The sequence below is a fragment of the Sinohyriopsis cumingii genome, unplaced genomic scaffold, assembly GCF_028554795.1.
Source record: "Sinohyriopsis cumingii isolate HCF-2022 unplaced genomic scaffold, ASM2855479v2 utg001460l, whole genome shotgun sequence".
NCBI lineage: Eukaryota > Metazoa > Mollusca > Bivalvia > Unionida > Unionidae > Sinohyriopsis > Sinohyriopsis cumingii.
Window position 1 is genome coordinate 30,125 of NW_028316002.1, and position 19,418 is coordinate 49,542.

General features: G+C 38.9%; 1 protein-coding gene across 2 annotated transcripts in view; it reads right to left on the reverse strand.

Moving 5' to 3' along the window:
- LOC149772461 (uncharacterized) overlaps positions 1-19,135 on the reverse strand; it is a 44,903-nt gene extending 25,768 nt beyond the window's left edge. For both annotated transcript variants that reach the window (XM_089947750.1, XM_089947749.1), the window contains exons 1-6: positions 18,870-19,135; positions 13,030-13,142; positions 4,470-4,733; positions 2,859-3,122; positions 1,247-1,510; positions 22-147 (exon numbers count right to left, since the gene is read on the reverse strand). In XM_089947750.1, coding sequence (XP_089803876.1) covers positions 22-147; positions 1,247-1,510; positions 2,859-3,122; positions 4,470-4,733; positions 13,030-13,142; positions 18,870-19,095 — 1,257 coding nt within the window. In that variant the 5' untranslated portion in view covers positions 19,096-19,135. The remainder of the gene's footprint in view (positions 1-21; positions 148-1,246; positions 1,511-2,858; positions 3,123-4,469; positions 4,734-13,029; positions 13,143-18,869) is intronic.
- Positions 19,136-19,418: the final 283 nt, after the last annotated feature.

Sequence of the window (19,418 nt, forward strand, 5' to 3'; positions counted from 1 at the left end):
GAGCATATAATAACTTGGTACATTATGATTTCTCTGTGGTCTCATATTGAATTCTAATGGATCCATTGGTGGATGCATTAATGGCTTATAGCGGTCATAGTCCGTGTTCATTGGGTTTGGCTCGTACGGATACTGTTGACCAGGTGGCTGAAAAGTAAAGAGATATTTCATCACAAGCAAGAAACAGTAACAAAAATAGGTCAATATTGTTCGCAGAGGCGCATCTCGAAACACAAAATTCCTGTTTTATTGCAAACTATTAGCCTGTATTTGAGTTTGACGAAGCCTGACTAATACCCTGGTAAATCAGATTACAATCCCTTTGCTATAGGTATATACATGATTATTTTCTAAAATTCTTTGTTCAATGCATGAGTCAAATTATCTTCCAAGACGTCTTTGCTTTTTCTGTTTAAAAAGTTCGATTTCATGGATAATTTTCTACATTTCTCAAGTTATTCAGCGAAATCTCCATTCTGTGTCACCGTTTGTTAGTTCGACTGGAAATACGTATGCAGGTAATCCCTCCTTATGCCTTTAATATCAACATTTCCGGCAATTTCTTGTTCAATTAAAGAACCAATAATATGATTTGCAAATGTTATGAATTCTTTAAGCTTGAATATTCTGGTTCAAACCATCTAACAATATACTACACGAAGAAAATTATATCTGATACATTTGCACGAACCACTCATAGACAATGTCTGTATAAAATAAAGTTCTTATATTTTACTTATGATGACTTTTCTTGGTAAGGTACTAGGCTTGAACGAACCTTTTTATAAATATGTTGACCTTAAGTTAATCAAGAATACGTTACAGTAGCACGATAATATATTGCATGTTTGTGGTTATAAATTGACTAGATTTTGTCCGCACTTTGTAACTTTGACCTTGCATACACAGCCTCTCTGAATACTGTATCGTATAGTTGTTTAATTATGGTATATCTCTATTACAGTTTTCTGCTCAAGCATGTGAATGGGAAACGAGAATCTGTGAAGGTGCGCAGTTTAGATATAGAATGGTGATATTATGAGAAAGGTTCGGTTGCATACATATATGACATAAGAAACACTAAGTTATGTTGTTGATGCTGCTGCTACCTCCAGAAAAAGTGATACCTTCCCTTTCACATATAAGCCAACAGTAGGTGTTCTTAGGTTTGCAAATGGATACTGTGTTGGAATAATTACATTGTGGTAAGAGAAGGAGAGTTTGCTAAAGTATAATCTGCAAATACATTTCTATGTGTTTGTGGTCTCGTATCCATTCCTTCTGGAGTCAATGGATCATGCATTGCTGGATTATTGTGTTCATGTTGCGTGTTCACTGTGCTGTGTTGGTAAAGATACTGTTGTCCAGCGGGTAAATCTGTAGTGAGGGACACTGTAGATACGCCGGTCTGAACCGATGGAAGGCCTGTTTTGAACGCAAAATCTTGTCCAGTATCTGGCGTGGTTATACACGGGTCACCACGCTGGGAATCCTGATTAATGTCCTTTTGCTGGAATTTAAAGTATCATCAGTTCAGATTATCTTCATTCAATGTATAGTTCAAATTCTCTTCCAATATATCTTTATTATACTTTTCTATATTATATTGAGTTTACGGAAACCTTTTTTCATGACATAGATTATTTCTTTCAAATCTCAACAAAATGAGGAAAATATTTATTATGCATACGTTTTGTTGTTGGATGGGAAATAAATATGCAACTAAATCAGTCTATATGCATTTAATAGCAGCCCATGCACCCAAATACTTGTTGAACAAACAGACCATTAGAATGATTTCCAATTGTTTTGAATTCTTTCAATATGAATGAGCTAGTTCAATCCTTGTACCAGTGTATAACTCTAATATGTTGAAATCTGTCACATTTCCACGGAATACCCGCACAGTCTACATACACATTTTAAGATGAAATATGCAAAGCTTTAGATAAATAGAGTTGACTGGTTTCTCGTAACGCCAAGCACTGACATTGCGCATGACAATATAGAGATATGAAATCGAAATCAATATTATTTTAAGTCATTGAAGATCTGCAATCTGCTCCCTTCGAACCCTAGAAGTTCACCATAATGAATGCTTGTTTAAGGTGCAGTGTAACGAATTTGTAGTCGAATGTCCTCATATTTCCTAATAAAGTCACGCAAATATACATCCTTCCCTCGCGATGTGTCGTGATGGAGAGAAGAACGAAGACTCCCTAACGTCATCGAAGGCTTATAGTACTCATAGATTGGTAACCAATATATATGTTGTATAATATGATTTTCTGTATTTTGTGGGTGGGATTCCAATGTTTGTATAAAAATAAACCTATTATATATTACTTATCCTGACTTTTCTTGGTCAGATACTAGGCTGGAACGAACCTTTTTATAAAAACGTTGACCTTAAGTTAATCAAGAATACGTTACGGTAGCACGATAATATATTGCATGGTTGTGGTTATAAATTGACTAGATTTTGTCCGCACTTTGTGACTTTGACCTTGCATACTCAGCCTCTCTGAATACTGTATCGTATAGTTGTTTCATTATGGTATATCTCTATTACAGTTTTCTGCTCAAGCATGTGAATGGGAAACGAGAATCTGTAAAGGTGCGCAGTTTAGATATAGAATGGTGATATTATGAGAAAGGTTCGGTTGCATACATATATGACATTAAGAAACACTAAGTTATGTTGTTGATGCTGCTGCTACCTCCAGCAAAAGAGATACCATTCCCTTTCGCATGGTAGACAACAGTAGGTATTCTTAGGTTTGCAAATGGATACTGTGCTGGGATAATTACATTGTGGTAAGAGAAGGAGAGTTTGCTAAAGTATAATCTGCAAATACATTTCTATGTGTTTGTGGTCTCGTATCCATTCCTTCTAGAGTCAATGGATCATGCATTGTTGGATTATAATGGTCAGGTTGCATGTTCACTGTGCTGGGTTGGTAAGGATGCTGTTGTCCAGCGGGTATCTCTGTAGTGAGGGACACTGTAGATACGCCGGTCTGGACCGATGGAAGGCCTGTTTTGAACGCAAAATCTTGTCCAGTATCTGGCGTGGTTATACACGGGTCACCACGCTGAAAATCCTGATTAATGTCCTTTTGCTGGAATTTAAAGTATCATCAGTTCAGATTATCTTCATTCAATGTATAGTTCAAATTCTCTTCCAATATATCTTTATTATACTTTTCTATATTATATTGAGTTTACGGAAACCTTTTTCATGACATAGATTATTTCTTTCAAATCTCAACAAAATGAGGAAAATATTTATTATGCATACGTTTTGTTGTTGGATGGGAAATAAATATGCAACTAAATCAATCTTTATGCATTTAATAGCAGCCCATGCACCCAAATACTTGTTGAACAAACAGACCATTAGAATGATTTGCAGTTGTTTTGAATTCTTTCAATATGAATGAGTTAGTTCAATCCTTGTACCCGTGTATAACTCTAATATATTGAAATCTGTCACATTTCCACGGAATACCCGCACAGTCTACATACACATTTTAAGATGAAATATGCAAAGCCTTAGATAAATAGAGTTGACTTGTTTCTCGTAACGCCAAGCACTGATATTGCGCATGACAATATAGAGATATGAAATCGAAATCAATATTATTTTAAGTCATTGAAGATCTGCAATCTGCTCCCTTCAAACCCTAGAAGTTCACCATAATGAACGCTTGATTAAGCTGTAGTGTAACGAATGTTTAGCCGTATGTCCTCATATTTCCAAATAAAGTCACGCAAATACATCCTTCCCTTGCGATGTGTCGTGATGGAGAGAAGAACGAAGACTCCCAACGTTTTGGAAAGCTTATATTACTCATACATTGATAACCAATATATATACATATATGATATGATTTTATGTACTTTGTAGGTGGGATTCCAATGTTTGTATAAAAATAAACCTATTATATATTACTTATCCTGACTTTTCTTGGTCAGGTACTAGGCTGGAACGAACCTTTTTATAAAAACGTTGACCTTAAGTTAATCAAGAATACGTTACAGTAGCACGATCATATATTGCATGTTTGTGGTTATAAATTGACTAGATTTTGTCCGCACTTTGTGACTTTGACCTTGCATACTCAGCCTCTCTGAATACTGTATCGTATAGTTGTTTAATTATGGTATATCTCTAATACAGTTTTCTGCTCAAGCATGTGAATGGGAAACGAGACACTGGAGAGGTACACAGTTTAGATATAGAATGGTGAGAATTATGAGAAAGGTTCGGTTGCATACATATATGACATTAAGAATCACTAAGTTATGTTGTTGATACTGCTGCTACCTCCAGCAAAAGAGATATCATTCCCTTTCGCATGTAAGACAACAGTAGGTGTTCTAAGGTTTGCAAACGGATACATGCGCTGGGGTAATTACATTGTGGTAAGAGAAGGAGAGTTTGCTAAAGGATAATCTGCAAATACATTTATATGTGTCTGTGGTCTCGTATCCATTCCTTCTGGAGTCAATGGATCATACATTGCTGGATTATAATGGTCATGTTGCGTGTTCACTGTGCTGGGTTGGTAAGGATGCTGTTGTCCAGCGGGTATCTCTGTAGTGAGGGACACTGTAGATACGCCAGTCTGGACCGATGGAAGGCCTGTTTTGAACGTAAAATCTTGTCCAGTATCTGGCGTGGTTATACACGGGCCACCACGCTGGAAATCCTGATTAACGTCCTTTTGCTGGAATTTAAAGTGTCATCAGTTCAGGTTATCTTCATTCAATGTATAGTTCAAATAACAATAACAATAATAATAATAATAATAATAATAATAATAATAATACTTATTTTTATTATTATTATTATTGAGTGCATTCAAAAGTATTAGCAGTTTTGGAATTTATAAAACTGTTTAAGGTTTCTAATCTCATATTAAAATGGGAACAGGGGAATGACGCTGATTTTTAGAGAATTGCGTTGGTATCTCCTTAAATGTACACAATTTCGTATATCCATTGTACGTTTGGCTATAGCAGGCAATCAATTGTAACAACGATAATAATAATAATAATAATAATAATAATAATTAATAGAAAATAGTTATTATTGTTGTATTCTTATATAACTTCTTACATTGGTCATATGTTCGGCTAGATATATAACAATTACTGAGAAATTTCTGCTTCTTCTCCTCTTTTTCTTGACTGTATATCTATTAAAAAGTTTTAAATACGTAAAGAGACAATACACAAATATGCACATACACAAAACAATTGAAGGTTTCCCCAAAATGAAATAGAAATGATTACCATTGTCACAGTTTTATAACAGGTTTGAGAATGTTATCTGCTCCAGAACGGCCTTACACCTTCACTGTTTAGTGAAACTTGTTCATTCTCTTAATTTTAAGAAATAGATAGTAATTATAGTAAAGGATATAATAGTATAGTACAGTTAGAAAGATGGCTTGATGATAACGAAAGTGACACACTAATTTTCCACCCAGTCTCTGCATTTATGCTTATATATTGACAATGAACACAAAATAAAGCGTTGAGCATACAGCGTATTTCGATAGAACCTTATAGGTTTGAATTCCAATGATAAAATGGCAACACAGTTGGTATTGGTCTACGCAAAAGAGAAACGAATGGTCATATATTGGCTTGCAGACTAGTACGCAGCAGGTGAGCAATTTCGGTTCACTCGAGCGTCTTATTCAACAATATTATTTCTCTGACTCAATTATCTGAACTCTCAACTTATTAAGATATACATCACATGCATGTAACTGTTTAATAATTGACCGTGTGCTCTAGTATTGCATTTGAACTTTAATATCTGAACATCTGGTAATTTGTGTCAGTTGCCTGCTTACATTGAGATATCATCACAAAATCAGACATTCATTGTCTGCGTAATTTTTGAATTAGATATAAATGGTGCGTGCATATATGCCAATTGAAAAATGGGTATTTGCATTACACAACAAAGACAGCAATATAGTATTCACACACCCTCCCGTTTCTGTAACTAATACAGAATTGTACGAAAGGCATCAAGGACACAACAATCACAAAACTTAGTCAAAACATTCATCATTTTATAATTTCTTACCCGATTGTCAACAGGGGGCCACAAACACTGTCAACTTTTAAGCGTTTGGAATCAAACGGTACTGTATTTATAAAACGGTTGCTATATGTTCATGGGTGTGTCTTCAAGAAACATTATCATATAATTCACTGTATTTAATAATCTCAATGATTCCATAAATCTAAGAGTTGCATCTTTTTGATGACGTGTATGCAAGAGTCCCTTCCTTTTAGTTTGTTCATTGTTTTAGAAATATTTCAACTAGACATTGCAAATATTGATGTAGAAGATAGTTTTACTGAAATTGACTGTTATAGAAATTAGAAAAGGACAGTGAGTGAGCAGTCTGCCTGATTGTGCACATCGAGAAGTTCCGTTTGGTTTGAACCGTCATAATGCTGACAATGTAGAACCTGGCGACAATCAGATTAAAGACTATAAATTGATGAATGAGATAACTAAGTTTGCACATTTTTATATCCTTGACGGTGTTTATTTTTAAAATCGGTAGTAGGTACATACACACGGGATGGTGTGTGATTACTATAGTAACTAATACAAAATGACTCCTGCTCACTTAGGTTGACCCTGAAGCTAATGATAGTTCCAATGACTTAGGCACATTCAAAACTCATTGACGCATATGTTACCTGTCTAGATTTAATGGTGCAGGAGGAATTTAAGGACATTACATGCGTACGACATAATAATAATAATAATAATAATAATAATAATAATAATAATAATAATAATAATAGTAATAATAATAATAATAATAATAATGATAATGATGATGATGATGATGATAATAATAATAATAATAATAATAATAATAATAATAATAATAATAATAATAATAATAATGATAATAGTGGTCTAAGGATGACATTGCCCGGGGTGGGAGTGGGCGACAAGCGCCCCAATCCTCCAAAAAATGCCCCATACGGCTTGCGTCTCTGACTGCCTCTGTGAACTAAAATCCAGCTCCTGGCCTTCGCGAGTGGCTTAGATTTGAAGCCCGGCAGACCATGTTTTCTACTAACAGGAGAAGGGGTGAAGGCGGCCCACTGGCGCCTTAAAACCAGTTGCTTCGGGTAGACGGGACTCGTAAACCTTGGATGGTAGCTCATCTAGGAGAAGGAAAACTCCGATTCAAAACCTCTGCAGCCTTGTGGCTATACCCATTCATGGGAAAGGCTAAGGGAGTAAACCCCGACAGAAAATCCGGAGATGGAGTCCCTAAGGCGGTCTGACATTGACTTCAATGGCATTCCGGCAACTCCTGCGACGCCGTTGGTGCCAAGCTGTATCGGCATTCGTCGTTCCCTTGGGCACACCAGCTGCGTGGAGAGGGGGGATCTACTGCATGGACAACAGTTGATTCTCCATACCACCCTGCCCAGGCTTCATAGCTCCACTGGAGAGGACACTCCAGCGTCGTCGTACGGCGTCGGCACAACACGAGAAGTAGCAGTTTACCGGTTCTAAGTCAAAGATCGATTGGCGTAGAGCTTGGCGCCAGTGGTTACTTCTGACGGTGGGAGAGATCACCAGGTCTCACTGGACAGCTACAGCCCGCCTCAAGCTGGGCATCCCCCAGTCAGTAAGGTGCTGCCCGCCATGGCCTGCCTGCTTCACTGGGTGCGTGGAGCTTAGAGAACCATCCCGACAAGTGGGCCACAAAACTCCGCACCAGGAAAGACTAAAAGAAGAAATAAGAAGACTCCAACTCTTCGTATTGCAACCTGGAACATCAGGACCATGTGTCCTGTAATGACCGCTGACCTACAGCAGATCGACGATGCACGGAAGACTGCCGTCATTGACAGAGAACTCTCCCGACTGAACATTGACATTACCTGCCTCCAGGAGACCCGACTGGCTGACAGCGGCACCATCAGGGAAGCCAATTACACGTTCTTTTGGCAGGGGAAGCCCTCGGATGAACCTAGGCAGCATGGTGTAGGCTTTGCGGTAAAGAACACGCTAATCGCCTTCATTGAACCTCCATCATCAGGTACTGAGAGAATCCTTGCCCTCCGGCTGTCAACATCCTTAGGCCCGGTCAACATCTTCAGCGTGTACGCCCCAACCCTCTGCTCCACCTACGAGGAGAAAGACAAGTTTTATGAGGCTCTGAATCAGGCAATATCCAGTATCCCAACAATGAAAGCCTTTACTTATTTGGAGACTTCAAATGCTAGAGTGGGAGCTGACCATGAGGCCTGGTCCACCAGTCTCGGCTTTTACGGAAGGGGCAACACCAACGAGAATGGTCAGCGACTGCTGGAGATGTGTTGCTCCCACAGCCTATGTGTGACCAACACTTTCTTCAAATGCAAGGAGATCCACCAGGTGTCGTGGAGACACCCACGTTCACGCCACTGGCACCAGCTAGACCTCGTCATCACCAGGCGTGCAGAACTGGCCAGTGTCCTCCTCACCCGCAGCTATCACAGTGCCAATTGTGACACTGACCATTCCCTCGTGGCCAGCAAGGTGCGAATATTACCCAAGAAGCTGCACCACGCCAATAAAAAAGGTCACCCACGCATCAACACCTGCTGTGCAAGCAACCCAGAGAAAACACAGCAGTTCATCAGCAAACTGAAGGAAGCCCTCACCAAAGTGACACCTGATGACACCATTGACTCCAAGTGGTCCCATATCCGTGACTCTGTGTACAATTCAGCTATCACAGCTTACTTGAAGAGGGAGCGAAAGAATGTCGACTGGTATGAGGCAAACTGGGAGGAGATGGAGCCCGTGACTGAGGCAAAGAGGAAAGCTATCCTGGCATACAAGGCTGCACCTAGCTCCAGAACACTACAAGCCCTCAGGATTGCAAGGAACAACGCCCAGAAGACTGCCCGCCGCTGTGACAACACCTACTGGCTGAACCTTTGCAACAGTATACAGACAGCTGCTGACACTAGGGATACAAGAGGAATGTATGAGGGTATCACAAAGGCGACAGGCCCCCCACAGCTACCAGAACGCCCCCCTCAAGTCCAAGATGGGCGAAGTCATCACAGACCAGGGGAAACAACTGCAGCGATGTGTTGAGCACTATCTCGAGCTATATGCAACCCAAAAGAATGTCATTAGAACTGCCCTGGACGCCATTCCAGACCTGCCTGTCATGGAGGAGTTAGACACACAGCCCACCCTGGAAGAGCTCGGAAAAGCCATCGATTGCCTTGCCTGTGGGAAGGCTCCTGGAAGCGACGGCATTCCGCCTGAAGTCCTTAAGAGCGGAAAACCAGCACTGTTTTAGCCCCTACACGCACTCCTCTGCCTTTGCTGAGAACAGGGATACATCCCACAGGACATGCGTGACGCCAACATCGTCACTTTGTACAAAAACAAAGGAGACCGTAGCGACTGCAACAACTATCGAGGCATCTCCCTCCTCAGCATCGTTGGAAAGGCTTTCGCCCGTGTTGCCTTGGCGCGCTTGCAGATCCTAGCCTCCCGCGTCTACCCAGAGTCCCAGTGTGGATTTCGAGCCGGCAGGTCAACTGTAGTTATGATCTTCTCACTACGTCAGCTGCAGGAGAAGTGTCGCGAGCAGCAGATGCCCCTCTACATTGAATTCATAGACCTGACGAAGGCGTTTGACCTGGTTAGTCGGAGTGGACTCTTCAGACTCCTGCAGAAAATCGGCTGCCCCCCACGTCTGCTTGCTGTCATCATGTCGTTCCACGAGAACATTCACAGCACAGTGTGCTTCAATGGCGCAACATCTGAAGCATTCCCAGTCATCAGCGGAGTCAAACAAGGCTGTGTCCTTGCGCCGACGCTGTTTGCCATCTTCTTCTCCATGCTTTTCCAGTACGCATTCAAGGACTGCAGCGAGGGAGTGTACATCCATACCAGGGCTGACTGCAAGCTGTTCAACATCGCCCGTCTCCGTGCTAAGACTAAAGTCACAGAGGTACTCATCCGTGAATTGCTCTTCGCCGACGATGCAGCCTTGACATCACACACGGAAGATGGACTGCAGCAGCTGGTATGCCGCCTCTCCCATGCTTGTAAGGAATTTGGACTGACCATCAGTTTGAAGAAAACGAACGTCATGGCGCAGGACGCAGACTCCCCTCCCTCTGTCACCATCGATGGGTACAACTTGGAAGTTGTCGAGAACTTCACATACCTCGGGTCTAACATCTCCAGCTCACTCTCCATTGATTCTGAGGTGAACGGCAGGATTGCCAAGGCAGCAGCAGTGATGGCCAGACTTAACCAGAGAGTCTGGAACAACCCCAACCTCACAGAGAAGACCAAACTGCGTGTCTACCAAGCCTGCGTACTCAGCTCACTTCTCTACATCAGCGAAACATGGACCACCTATGCAAGACACGAGAGGAAACTCAACAGCTTCCACCTGAGATGTCTGCGGCGCATTCTGCACATCCAGTGGCAGGACAAAGTACCCAACACAGAGGTTCTAGAACGCGCCAACATGAACAGCATATTCTCCATTCTCAGCGAGAGGCGCCTTCGCTGGCTTGGCCATGTCAAAAGAATGGACCCAGGTCGCATTCCCAAGGACCTGTTATATGTGGGAGTTAGCAGAAGGTGCACGACCAACTGGACGACCACATCTGCGCTACAAAGATGTTTGCAAGAAGGATATGAAGACGGCAAACATCAATGTCAACGGCTGGGAGAGCTGTGCAAACAACCGTTCCAGCTGGCGCCTAGCTGTCAGGCAGGGAGTTCAAAACGCAGAGGAAGAGAGAAGAATAAAACAAGCTGAAAAGAGAGCTAGAAAGAATTATAGACAAAAGCTTACTTTGGAGCTACGCCATCGTCTTCCGTAGACGGACGGATGCCAAGAGAATAATAATAATAATAATAATAATAATAATAATAATAATAATCATACAACTAGCATACCTCCATCATCATCATCAAAATGATTAACAGTAGTAGTAGTAGTAGTAGTAGTAGTAGTATTGTGCTATTGGTGTTGATTACTGCTGTTATTTTTCTTCTCATTATTAGTAGTAGTCTTAGTTGATGTTGTATAGTATTGGTAGTGGTAGTAGTAGTATTGTTCTCTTTTTTCTTCTCCTTCTTGTTAATACTATTACTAATATTATTGTATTCATATTTGTTTTAAAAAGAAAAAATAGAACAAGGGGGTTATTGCGACACCAGCCGTGTAGCCATCCATCTATCTAACCATCCAAAAGCCTAATTCCCTTAACCACTTACATATATTGACCATATGGTGACCATCTGTGAGATCAGTATGAGTGCTGGGCACAGTGGTGTATCTTGGATGGCTTCAAATATTAAATAAAGTAACAATAAAATTACTGTGACATTTTCATTTTAAGTTTTGACCAAATGTTGTAAATGACAGTATCATATTTTACCAGTTCGTCTCTATGTCAATAAAAGTTTTGCAAAGAGGAAATCTAACACTAGTTATATACAAAATTCATTGCAAAATATTACTTACAATGTTCTGCAGGAACGGGCTTAGTATGCGGGTATTTCCTTGTGTATTTTCGTCAGATATAAAACATACTTGTAACTGAAACTGACATTCACTTACTTGCTCCAATTTACTCAGTACTAGATTAGTCATGCTTCGTAATTATTATTTTTCATTTGTTGAAATATTGTTTCAGAAAAATGGAAAGGGTCTGCATATTAGACCATGCCGAAACGGACTTTATAATTAGATTATATCTCTTTTACAAATTAAATAAACAAAAACAAATGAACACAATAAATAAAAACAAGCTTTCCTGGCAACCTTTAAAAGAAGTAATGGTCATATTGAACACGACAAAATTGACAATGAAGTGCATACTAATAATGATGGAGTCTTAGTTTGTTGGTTGTCTCAAATTTTATTATTATGTAAGCAACACTACATTTTTATTTCACTGTATCAATCATTTATTATTATTACGTTACTTCTCCCCACAATTTAAACTGTTGTAAACATATGAGGCTTCTAGAGCCAAAAAAAAACAAACATGTTAATTAGACGAGGTTAATTATTGCAACATGCCACATACTTAAATTGCGTGTGCAATTACTCCCAACCTTTGAAAGATCATCTTCTGCCAATAAATGCAAAAAGCCTCTTTATTCTCTAGCAATCTGGTAATTATGTCGTTGTTATTGATATTCGTAAGTATTGGCTCCTACCCTTGTATTGCAAATTATGTAATGGCAATGAAAGACGTTTTAATACGAGTAATATTAATGCCAATTCTTTTAAATATATTTTACACTCCCGTGGTGTCTTGCTTTCATTGTTGAAGACAATGCATTGTCGCTTTTATCTTTATCTGCTTGAAAATGATGTCATCATAGACTGAGTAGTTGTTTTCTTTAATATTTGTTAACGTCATAACGTTTAACTAAGCAAGAGCTCAATAAAGCGTTTCAAAGTATATGAGCTTGTTTATGGTCTAAAATCATTTGATATCAATCAACGTTCACTGTCAAACTCCATTAGGTATGCTCAGATATTTAAATCATATTGCTCTCAGCATGAACTCAAATGAATTATATCTCGAGTCGTAGACCGTATAATGGAAGTGGATGCGGGTGAGTGTGTCTTAATATATTACACAACAAAAGTGATTCAGATTGTCATTACAGTGTTAAAAGATTGCCATTTAAGCATATGCCTTTGAAATGCTAGTTTGGGAGATATGTGTATGAAATCGCTTCAAATATTTTGTGGGCCAGAATTGTCCAAAGTGAACTGCCTGGACAGATTATTGGTCTAGCTCGTAATCAGGTCTAGCTCAAACATAATATTTACACATACTTACAGTCAGAAGTGACATAATATAAATGCCGTTTTTTTTGTTTACAGCTGAAGCAAAACAAACAATCATGCATGTCTAGAATCTTTGTCAACCAAATTAATCAGTTCTTTAATTTGTTAAATCTGGAGAAATTACCTGTGTTTCCGTCCATATTCCAGGAATTTCATCTGGATCACATGCAGTGATAAAAATTGTACACTCTTCTTTTGGGAACGGAATTTTACCTGCTTGAAACGCCATTGCTGCATCTGCAAATTCGAAAAAGTCTAACTAATGAATGAAGTAACCAGTGATACAACGTTTCAAAGAACTGCTTGAACATTTTATAATATTTACTGCTGCTTTTTGTTTTGTTAGTGGCACGCTAGGTAATTCTTTCAACCGATCATTTACAGTTTGATTTATTATTTTACTGACACTTGCTGGTATCACTTCGGAGATGAGCATTTTTAATGGCTGCGGTTTTCGTCTTATTAATTGTGCGAGTCTGTATCGGATCGCTGAGAGTACTTTACCAACCTTGTTATGAAAAAACGTCGATGGCTTTCATTCCTAATTGTTTTGCAATCGGGATCGCCTTTGGGGCTACCGTTCTGAACAGACCTTAAACAAAATCGCCGAGTCAATCTCCATTGATAGCTTTATATGTTGGTAATCGCGAATTTATCACCCTGACCATCACAAGGTCTACGTTGGGCTTTGTGTATAATCATGTTATTTTGTTGTCACTGATCTAATTGCATACCCTATCTCTGGCAAGATCATCGCTATAGTAATAGTCGGTAATTTTATCGATAAGTGCCCAACAAACGTTGATATCCATGACACAACCTGTAAATGTTCTCTGACAAATTGCAACTGATTCCTTTATGATTTCGGGGGAATTATTGCCGGCTTGTCTTCCACCAATCAGAATTTTTAATCGATTAACATCATCATGGACGTTATTGTGACAACGTTCATCGATCACTGGCGACAGGTTTACGTTATTGTTGGCTTTGTTTTTATGACCACGATGTGTTTGCAAATCGAGAGTGACATTGTCACTTTCGATTGCTTCTTCATCAGCAATGCGAGGTGGTACAAATTCTGATTTGTTATGGCGATAATATATCTCTATGTAAGGATGCGCGGCCAGCTTCTCTGACTTGTTTTTCAAATCCTTAAAACCTATCCTTATATTTGTCACTGATTTTACTTACACCATAATAATTTGTAAAGACGAAAGGAATCTATTCTGATTTTTTAACGTCAGCGGTTTCTGGATCTAACAAAGTATCACGAGCTGGATAACATGTTGCAGCAATCGCTACGGGGTTATAGTTAAGTTTTTAAAGACCATATTCGGTAAATTGGGCAGGTGGTATTTTAGGTTTAGGATCTGGTTCTGGTACTGGTGTAACAAGATCCTTCACATTGCGGATCTCAGCATGAGCTTAGTCAATACTCTCAATAACTTGTTGTATTTCTTCTTGTAATTGTAGCTGACCAGCAGCTATACTAGCTGGAAGTTCTCGAAGAATCTTTTAAGTCGCTTTAGTTCTTTCTATTTTTCCGGTTGATTTAGCGGTTGGTTCCAACGATGGAAGAATACCTTTAGTGGTCTGGGTGAGCTATTTAAACTATTTTTTCTCACCTTCTACAAATTCTACTCGAGCTTTCTGACGTTGTTGTAGTTGCTTTTTGATAGAATCACGGACGGGGAGATATTTCTTAATTGCTTCTAGTCGTTGTCGAGCTAATTTAGATGTCTCAGATTCCATATGTCACGGAATTAAATTCTTTTATTTATTGAATACATGTACTCGGGTTTCGTTTTTGTGTACAACGATACCCGAGGGTGATTTATGTATATTGTGTCGTATTTCGAAATAGTGAGTTCGGTTCATCCCATGCCACACGTGCGAAGTGCTCTCGATGGGACGAACCGAATGCCTACAATGCACAGACTATGTCTGTGTATAAATACCTCACCGTACGTACATTTCTTTACAATACGGATAAGTCTTGTCAGCCAGCAGTCTGCTTCAAGGTCTTGCACATCTTCAGCTGTACAGGTAAGTAAGTTTATTAATTTCTAGTCTATAAGTTCTAACTACGGTATTACCACGTTTATTTCTTAGTGTTTGCTATGTAGGTTTGGTTTACGCAGTATAATGCACATATTTCTAATCTTGTTTGCGACTTAGCAAGGGATTGATATTAGTAATATAAAGCAACAAATTTTTAAAGAACTTTTTAATATAGTAGGATTCTTATCGAGCAGGGTTAGGTTCATTTTTGAACCTGTCATTTTGGAATTATTGTGCTGATAATGTAATCTATATAACATACCATGTATAACGTCATTACGTTATTATGCCCGTGTCATGTATAGTACACGGTATTGGATATATTTTCATCTGTCTAATGTTCGGGGTGTCCAGAGTGTCTAATGTCCGGAGGGTCTAATGTCCGGGGTGTCCGGAGTGTCATGTCTGGAGTGTCCAGAGTATCTAGGATGTCTAGAGCGACCAGAGTGACCCGAGCGTTCAAAGTTATGTGATCGGGGTCTACGTGGTGCAAGCTGTAAAGCCAACCACAGGAATCAAACGTAGTAGCTGTGAAGCAGAACTATTGCAGCCGTGGGGCTGAGAAAAAGTGTACTGATGACAGAGTGTATCTCCTTACATATAAGTCTTTAACCGTGGGCTAATTTTGGGGTTCGTAAAACCCATTATATCTTTCGGGACTGTAAAGATAAGTCTTATATCTGTCCCCTTTTTTATCACCATAATTCCACTACCTGAGTGATTTCATTTTACTACATGAGTAAAATTGTACAATGTTTACTACCTGAATAAACTATACCAATCGTTTCATTGTCACATCGTTGTGAACCATTCACCCCTTTTGTATTTGCTAAATTAATTTATTTGTATTTTTCATCATTAAGTCTGTGCGTTCTTATGTTAATAAAATCCAATATTTGGATTATATACACGCACATATTCATAATTAATTGCTCATTCAAGTCATCAATTATTAAACATTGTATTTATGTCATCGTCAAAAGTGTTCTGTTGTGAATCAGAAAATTACACCCGGTTATCGTGTTACACCATAGTTTAGGCAGAATCAGTCAGTGTAATTGATATAACAACGATTTAATAATATCACCTGTCAGCGCTACTTTTTTCCTTACCCCAGTTGGAACGTTCGCTTAAAAATATCCATTTACCCCCGATTTTGTTCAGGTGACATTTTTCGCAATTTCCTGAAGAGTTATTGTAAGCGAAATGGTCTACCCCAACATTGGTATGAGCCTTATTTTGTCTGAATATTTTGGTGTATCCAGCCCTCACCCCCACCACACCTCACACTATACTCAGACGAGTCCATGGACACTATTGCGCTGGATTGTTGCTCCATCGACCATATATTGACCGAATATTATTTATTTTCCTCACACTCTCCCCCACCGACCTCCCCACTCCTGCTGCTACATTTCTATCCTTCGCTCAACACACGTACACTTATTAGAATTGTTTCCCATGCATCATGCGGCGTATATGTTGCATATTATTCACCAACATGACAGACAACGTGTAGATATCTACTTAGAGAGCACAACCGATATGTACCTATATATATATATATATGTATATGTATATGTAAACACCTATTCCAAACCATGTACAGTGCACACATAACACTTGGCCCCATACTGCGTTAAGGTAACATTAAGTAGGATTGAACAAGTTCCATGCACCCACATATATAATATCGGATGTAAAATCCACTCACTGTAATACATAACAACTGTGTTGTTGGTATCGGGTTTGACGCCATTTTTCAGCACAAGATTGGCTATATATGGCGGCCAGTAAAACTGGTGGAGGAAGAAACTGGTCAAACCGCGAGAAGAACCACCGACCCATGGGAAACTACTGACAAGCTTTCTCACATACTCACATTAACCGAGCTCTAGACTCGAACCCACTCATTATTATTATTATTATTATTATTATTAGCAGTGGTACGCATTGCCACATTACTAGTTGTAGCATACCGCACGAAGAGGAAACATGGGTAATTTTATTTGTACCGACAGTCATCCATTAGTAATCGCTACAGTCAAGATTCATATATACTGCATCATTTTTATTATCCTAGTACTAGTAGTAGAAGTTGTTGTTGGTGGTCTTGTTGTTGTATCAATAATGGTGGTTCTAATGTTAGTGATCATCGAGGCAAAATTGATAATTGTCGTAGAAGTTGTTGTTGGTGGTCTTGTTGTTGTATCAATAATGGTGGTTCTAATGTTAGTGGTCATCGAGGCAAAATTGGTAATTGTCGTAGAAGTTGTTGTTGGTGGTCTTGTTGTTGTATCAATAATGGTGGTTCTAATGTTAGTGATCATCGAGGCAAAATTGATAATTGTCGTAGAAGTTGTTGGTGGTGGTCTTGTTATTGTATCAATAATGGTGGTTCTAATGTTAGTGATCATCGAGGCAAAATTGATAATTGTCGTAGAAGTTGTTGTTGGTGGTCTTGTTGTTGTATCAATAATGGTGGTTCTAATGTTAGTGATCATCGAGGCAAAATTGATAATTGTCGTAGAAGTTGTTGTTGGTGGTCTTGTTGTTGTATCAATAATGGTGGTTCTAATGTTAGTGATCATCGAGGCAAAATTGATAATTGTCGTAGAAGTTGTTGTTGGTGGTCTTGTTGTTGTATCAATAATGGTGGTTCTAATGTTAGTGGTCATCGAGGCAAAATTGGTAATTGTCGTAGAAGTTGTTGTTGGTGGTCTTGTTGTTGTATCAGTAATGGTGGTTCTAATGTTAGTGATCATCGAGGCAAAATTGATAATTGTCGTAGAAGTTGTTGGTGGTGGTCTTGTTATTGTATCAATAATGGTGGTTCTAATGTTAGTGATCATCGAGGCAAAATTGATAATTGTCGTAGAAGTTGTTGTTGGTGGTCTTGTTGTTGTATCAATAATGGTGGTTCTAATGTTAGTGATCATCGAGGCAAAATTGATAATTGTCGTAGAAGTTGTTGTTGGTGGTCTTGTTATTGTATCAATAATGGTGGTTCTAATGTTAGTGATCATCGAGGCAAAATTGATAATTGTCGTAGAAGTTGTTGTTGGTGGTCTTGTTATTGTATCAATAATGGTGGTTCTAATGTTAGTGATCATCGAGGCAAAATTGATAATTGTCGTAGAAGTTGTTGGTGGTGGTCTTGTTGTTGTATTAATAATGGTGGTTCTAATGTTAGTGATCATCGAGGCAAAATTGATAATTGTCGTAGAAGTTGTTGTTGGTGGTCTTGTTGTTGTATCAATAATGGTGGTTCTAATGTTAGTGATCATCGAGGCAAAATTGATAATTGTCGTAGAAGTTGTTGTTGGTGGTCTTGTTGTTGTATCAATAATGGTGGTTCTAATGTTAGTGATCATCGAGGCAAAATTGATAATTGTCGTAGAAGTTGTTGTTGGTGGTCTTGTTGTTGTATCAATAATGGTGGTTCTAATGTTAGTGATCATCGAGGCAAAATTGATAATTGTCGTAGAAGTTGTTGTTGGTGGTCTTGTTGTTGTATCAATAATGGTGGTTCTAATGTTAGTGATCATCGAGGCAAAATTGATAATTGTCGTAGAAGTTGTTGTTGGTGGTCTTGTTGTTGTATCAATAATGGTGGTTCTAATGTTAGTGATCATCGAGGCAAAATTGATAATTGTCGTAGAAGTTGTTGTTGGTGGTCTTGTTGTTGTATCAATAATGGTGGTTCTAATGTTAGTGATCATCGAGGCAAAATTGATAATTGTCGTAGAAGTTGTTGTTGGTGGTCTTGTTATTGTATCAATAATGGTGGTTCTAATGTTAGTGATCATCGAGGCAAAATTGATAATTGTCGTAGAAGAAGCGTTAGTAGTTTACTATTTCGAATCTAAAATCGGGAATATGTCATATTTAAGTTTAACTTACGGTTTATGGTTTTCAGTGATACTATCCATCTGTTTTCCTGAACATGGATGGCATCAAGAGGTTCAAATTCCTTCACCGCTTCCAGTACATCAAACTTGGTCATAGACTGAGGTGTGTTCTGTATGGCCACACAGAAAGGGCCATTGTCAGAGACTTTACGTTCATTTTCACCCATTTTTAAGTATTTCGTTTCATGGCCTGAATAAGAATGTGCTTGATAATCCATTTTACTAGATCACTGCAGCGCGAACACAGACCGTGAAATGAAGCATCCCATGATACACGACCTATTTATTCAGCTGCGAGATCAAACTGAAGGCAGAAGTTTGGGAAACTTGAGATGTTCGTGTGTGTATGTTTCCCAGGTAAATTAGATGATAACAGATGCATGGATCAAAGCTGTTGCCCACGACCAACATATAAAATGTAAAATGATCCACTTGTAAATTCAAATTTCAGCATTGTCAATAAGTAAGCATAATGACAATTCTAGCACACATGTAAATTTTAAATCAATAACATCATCAACTCGGAGGACGATAACATTTC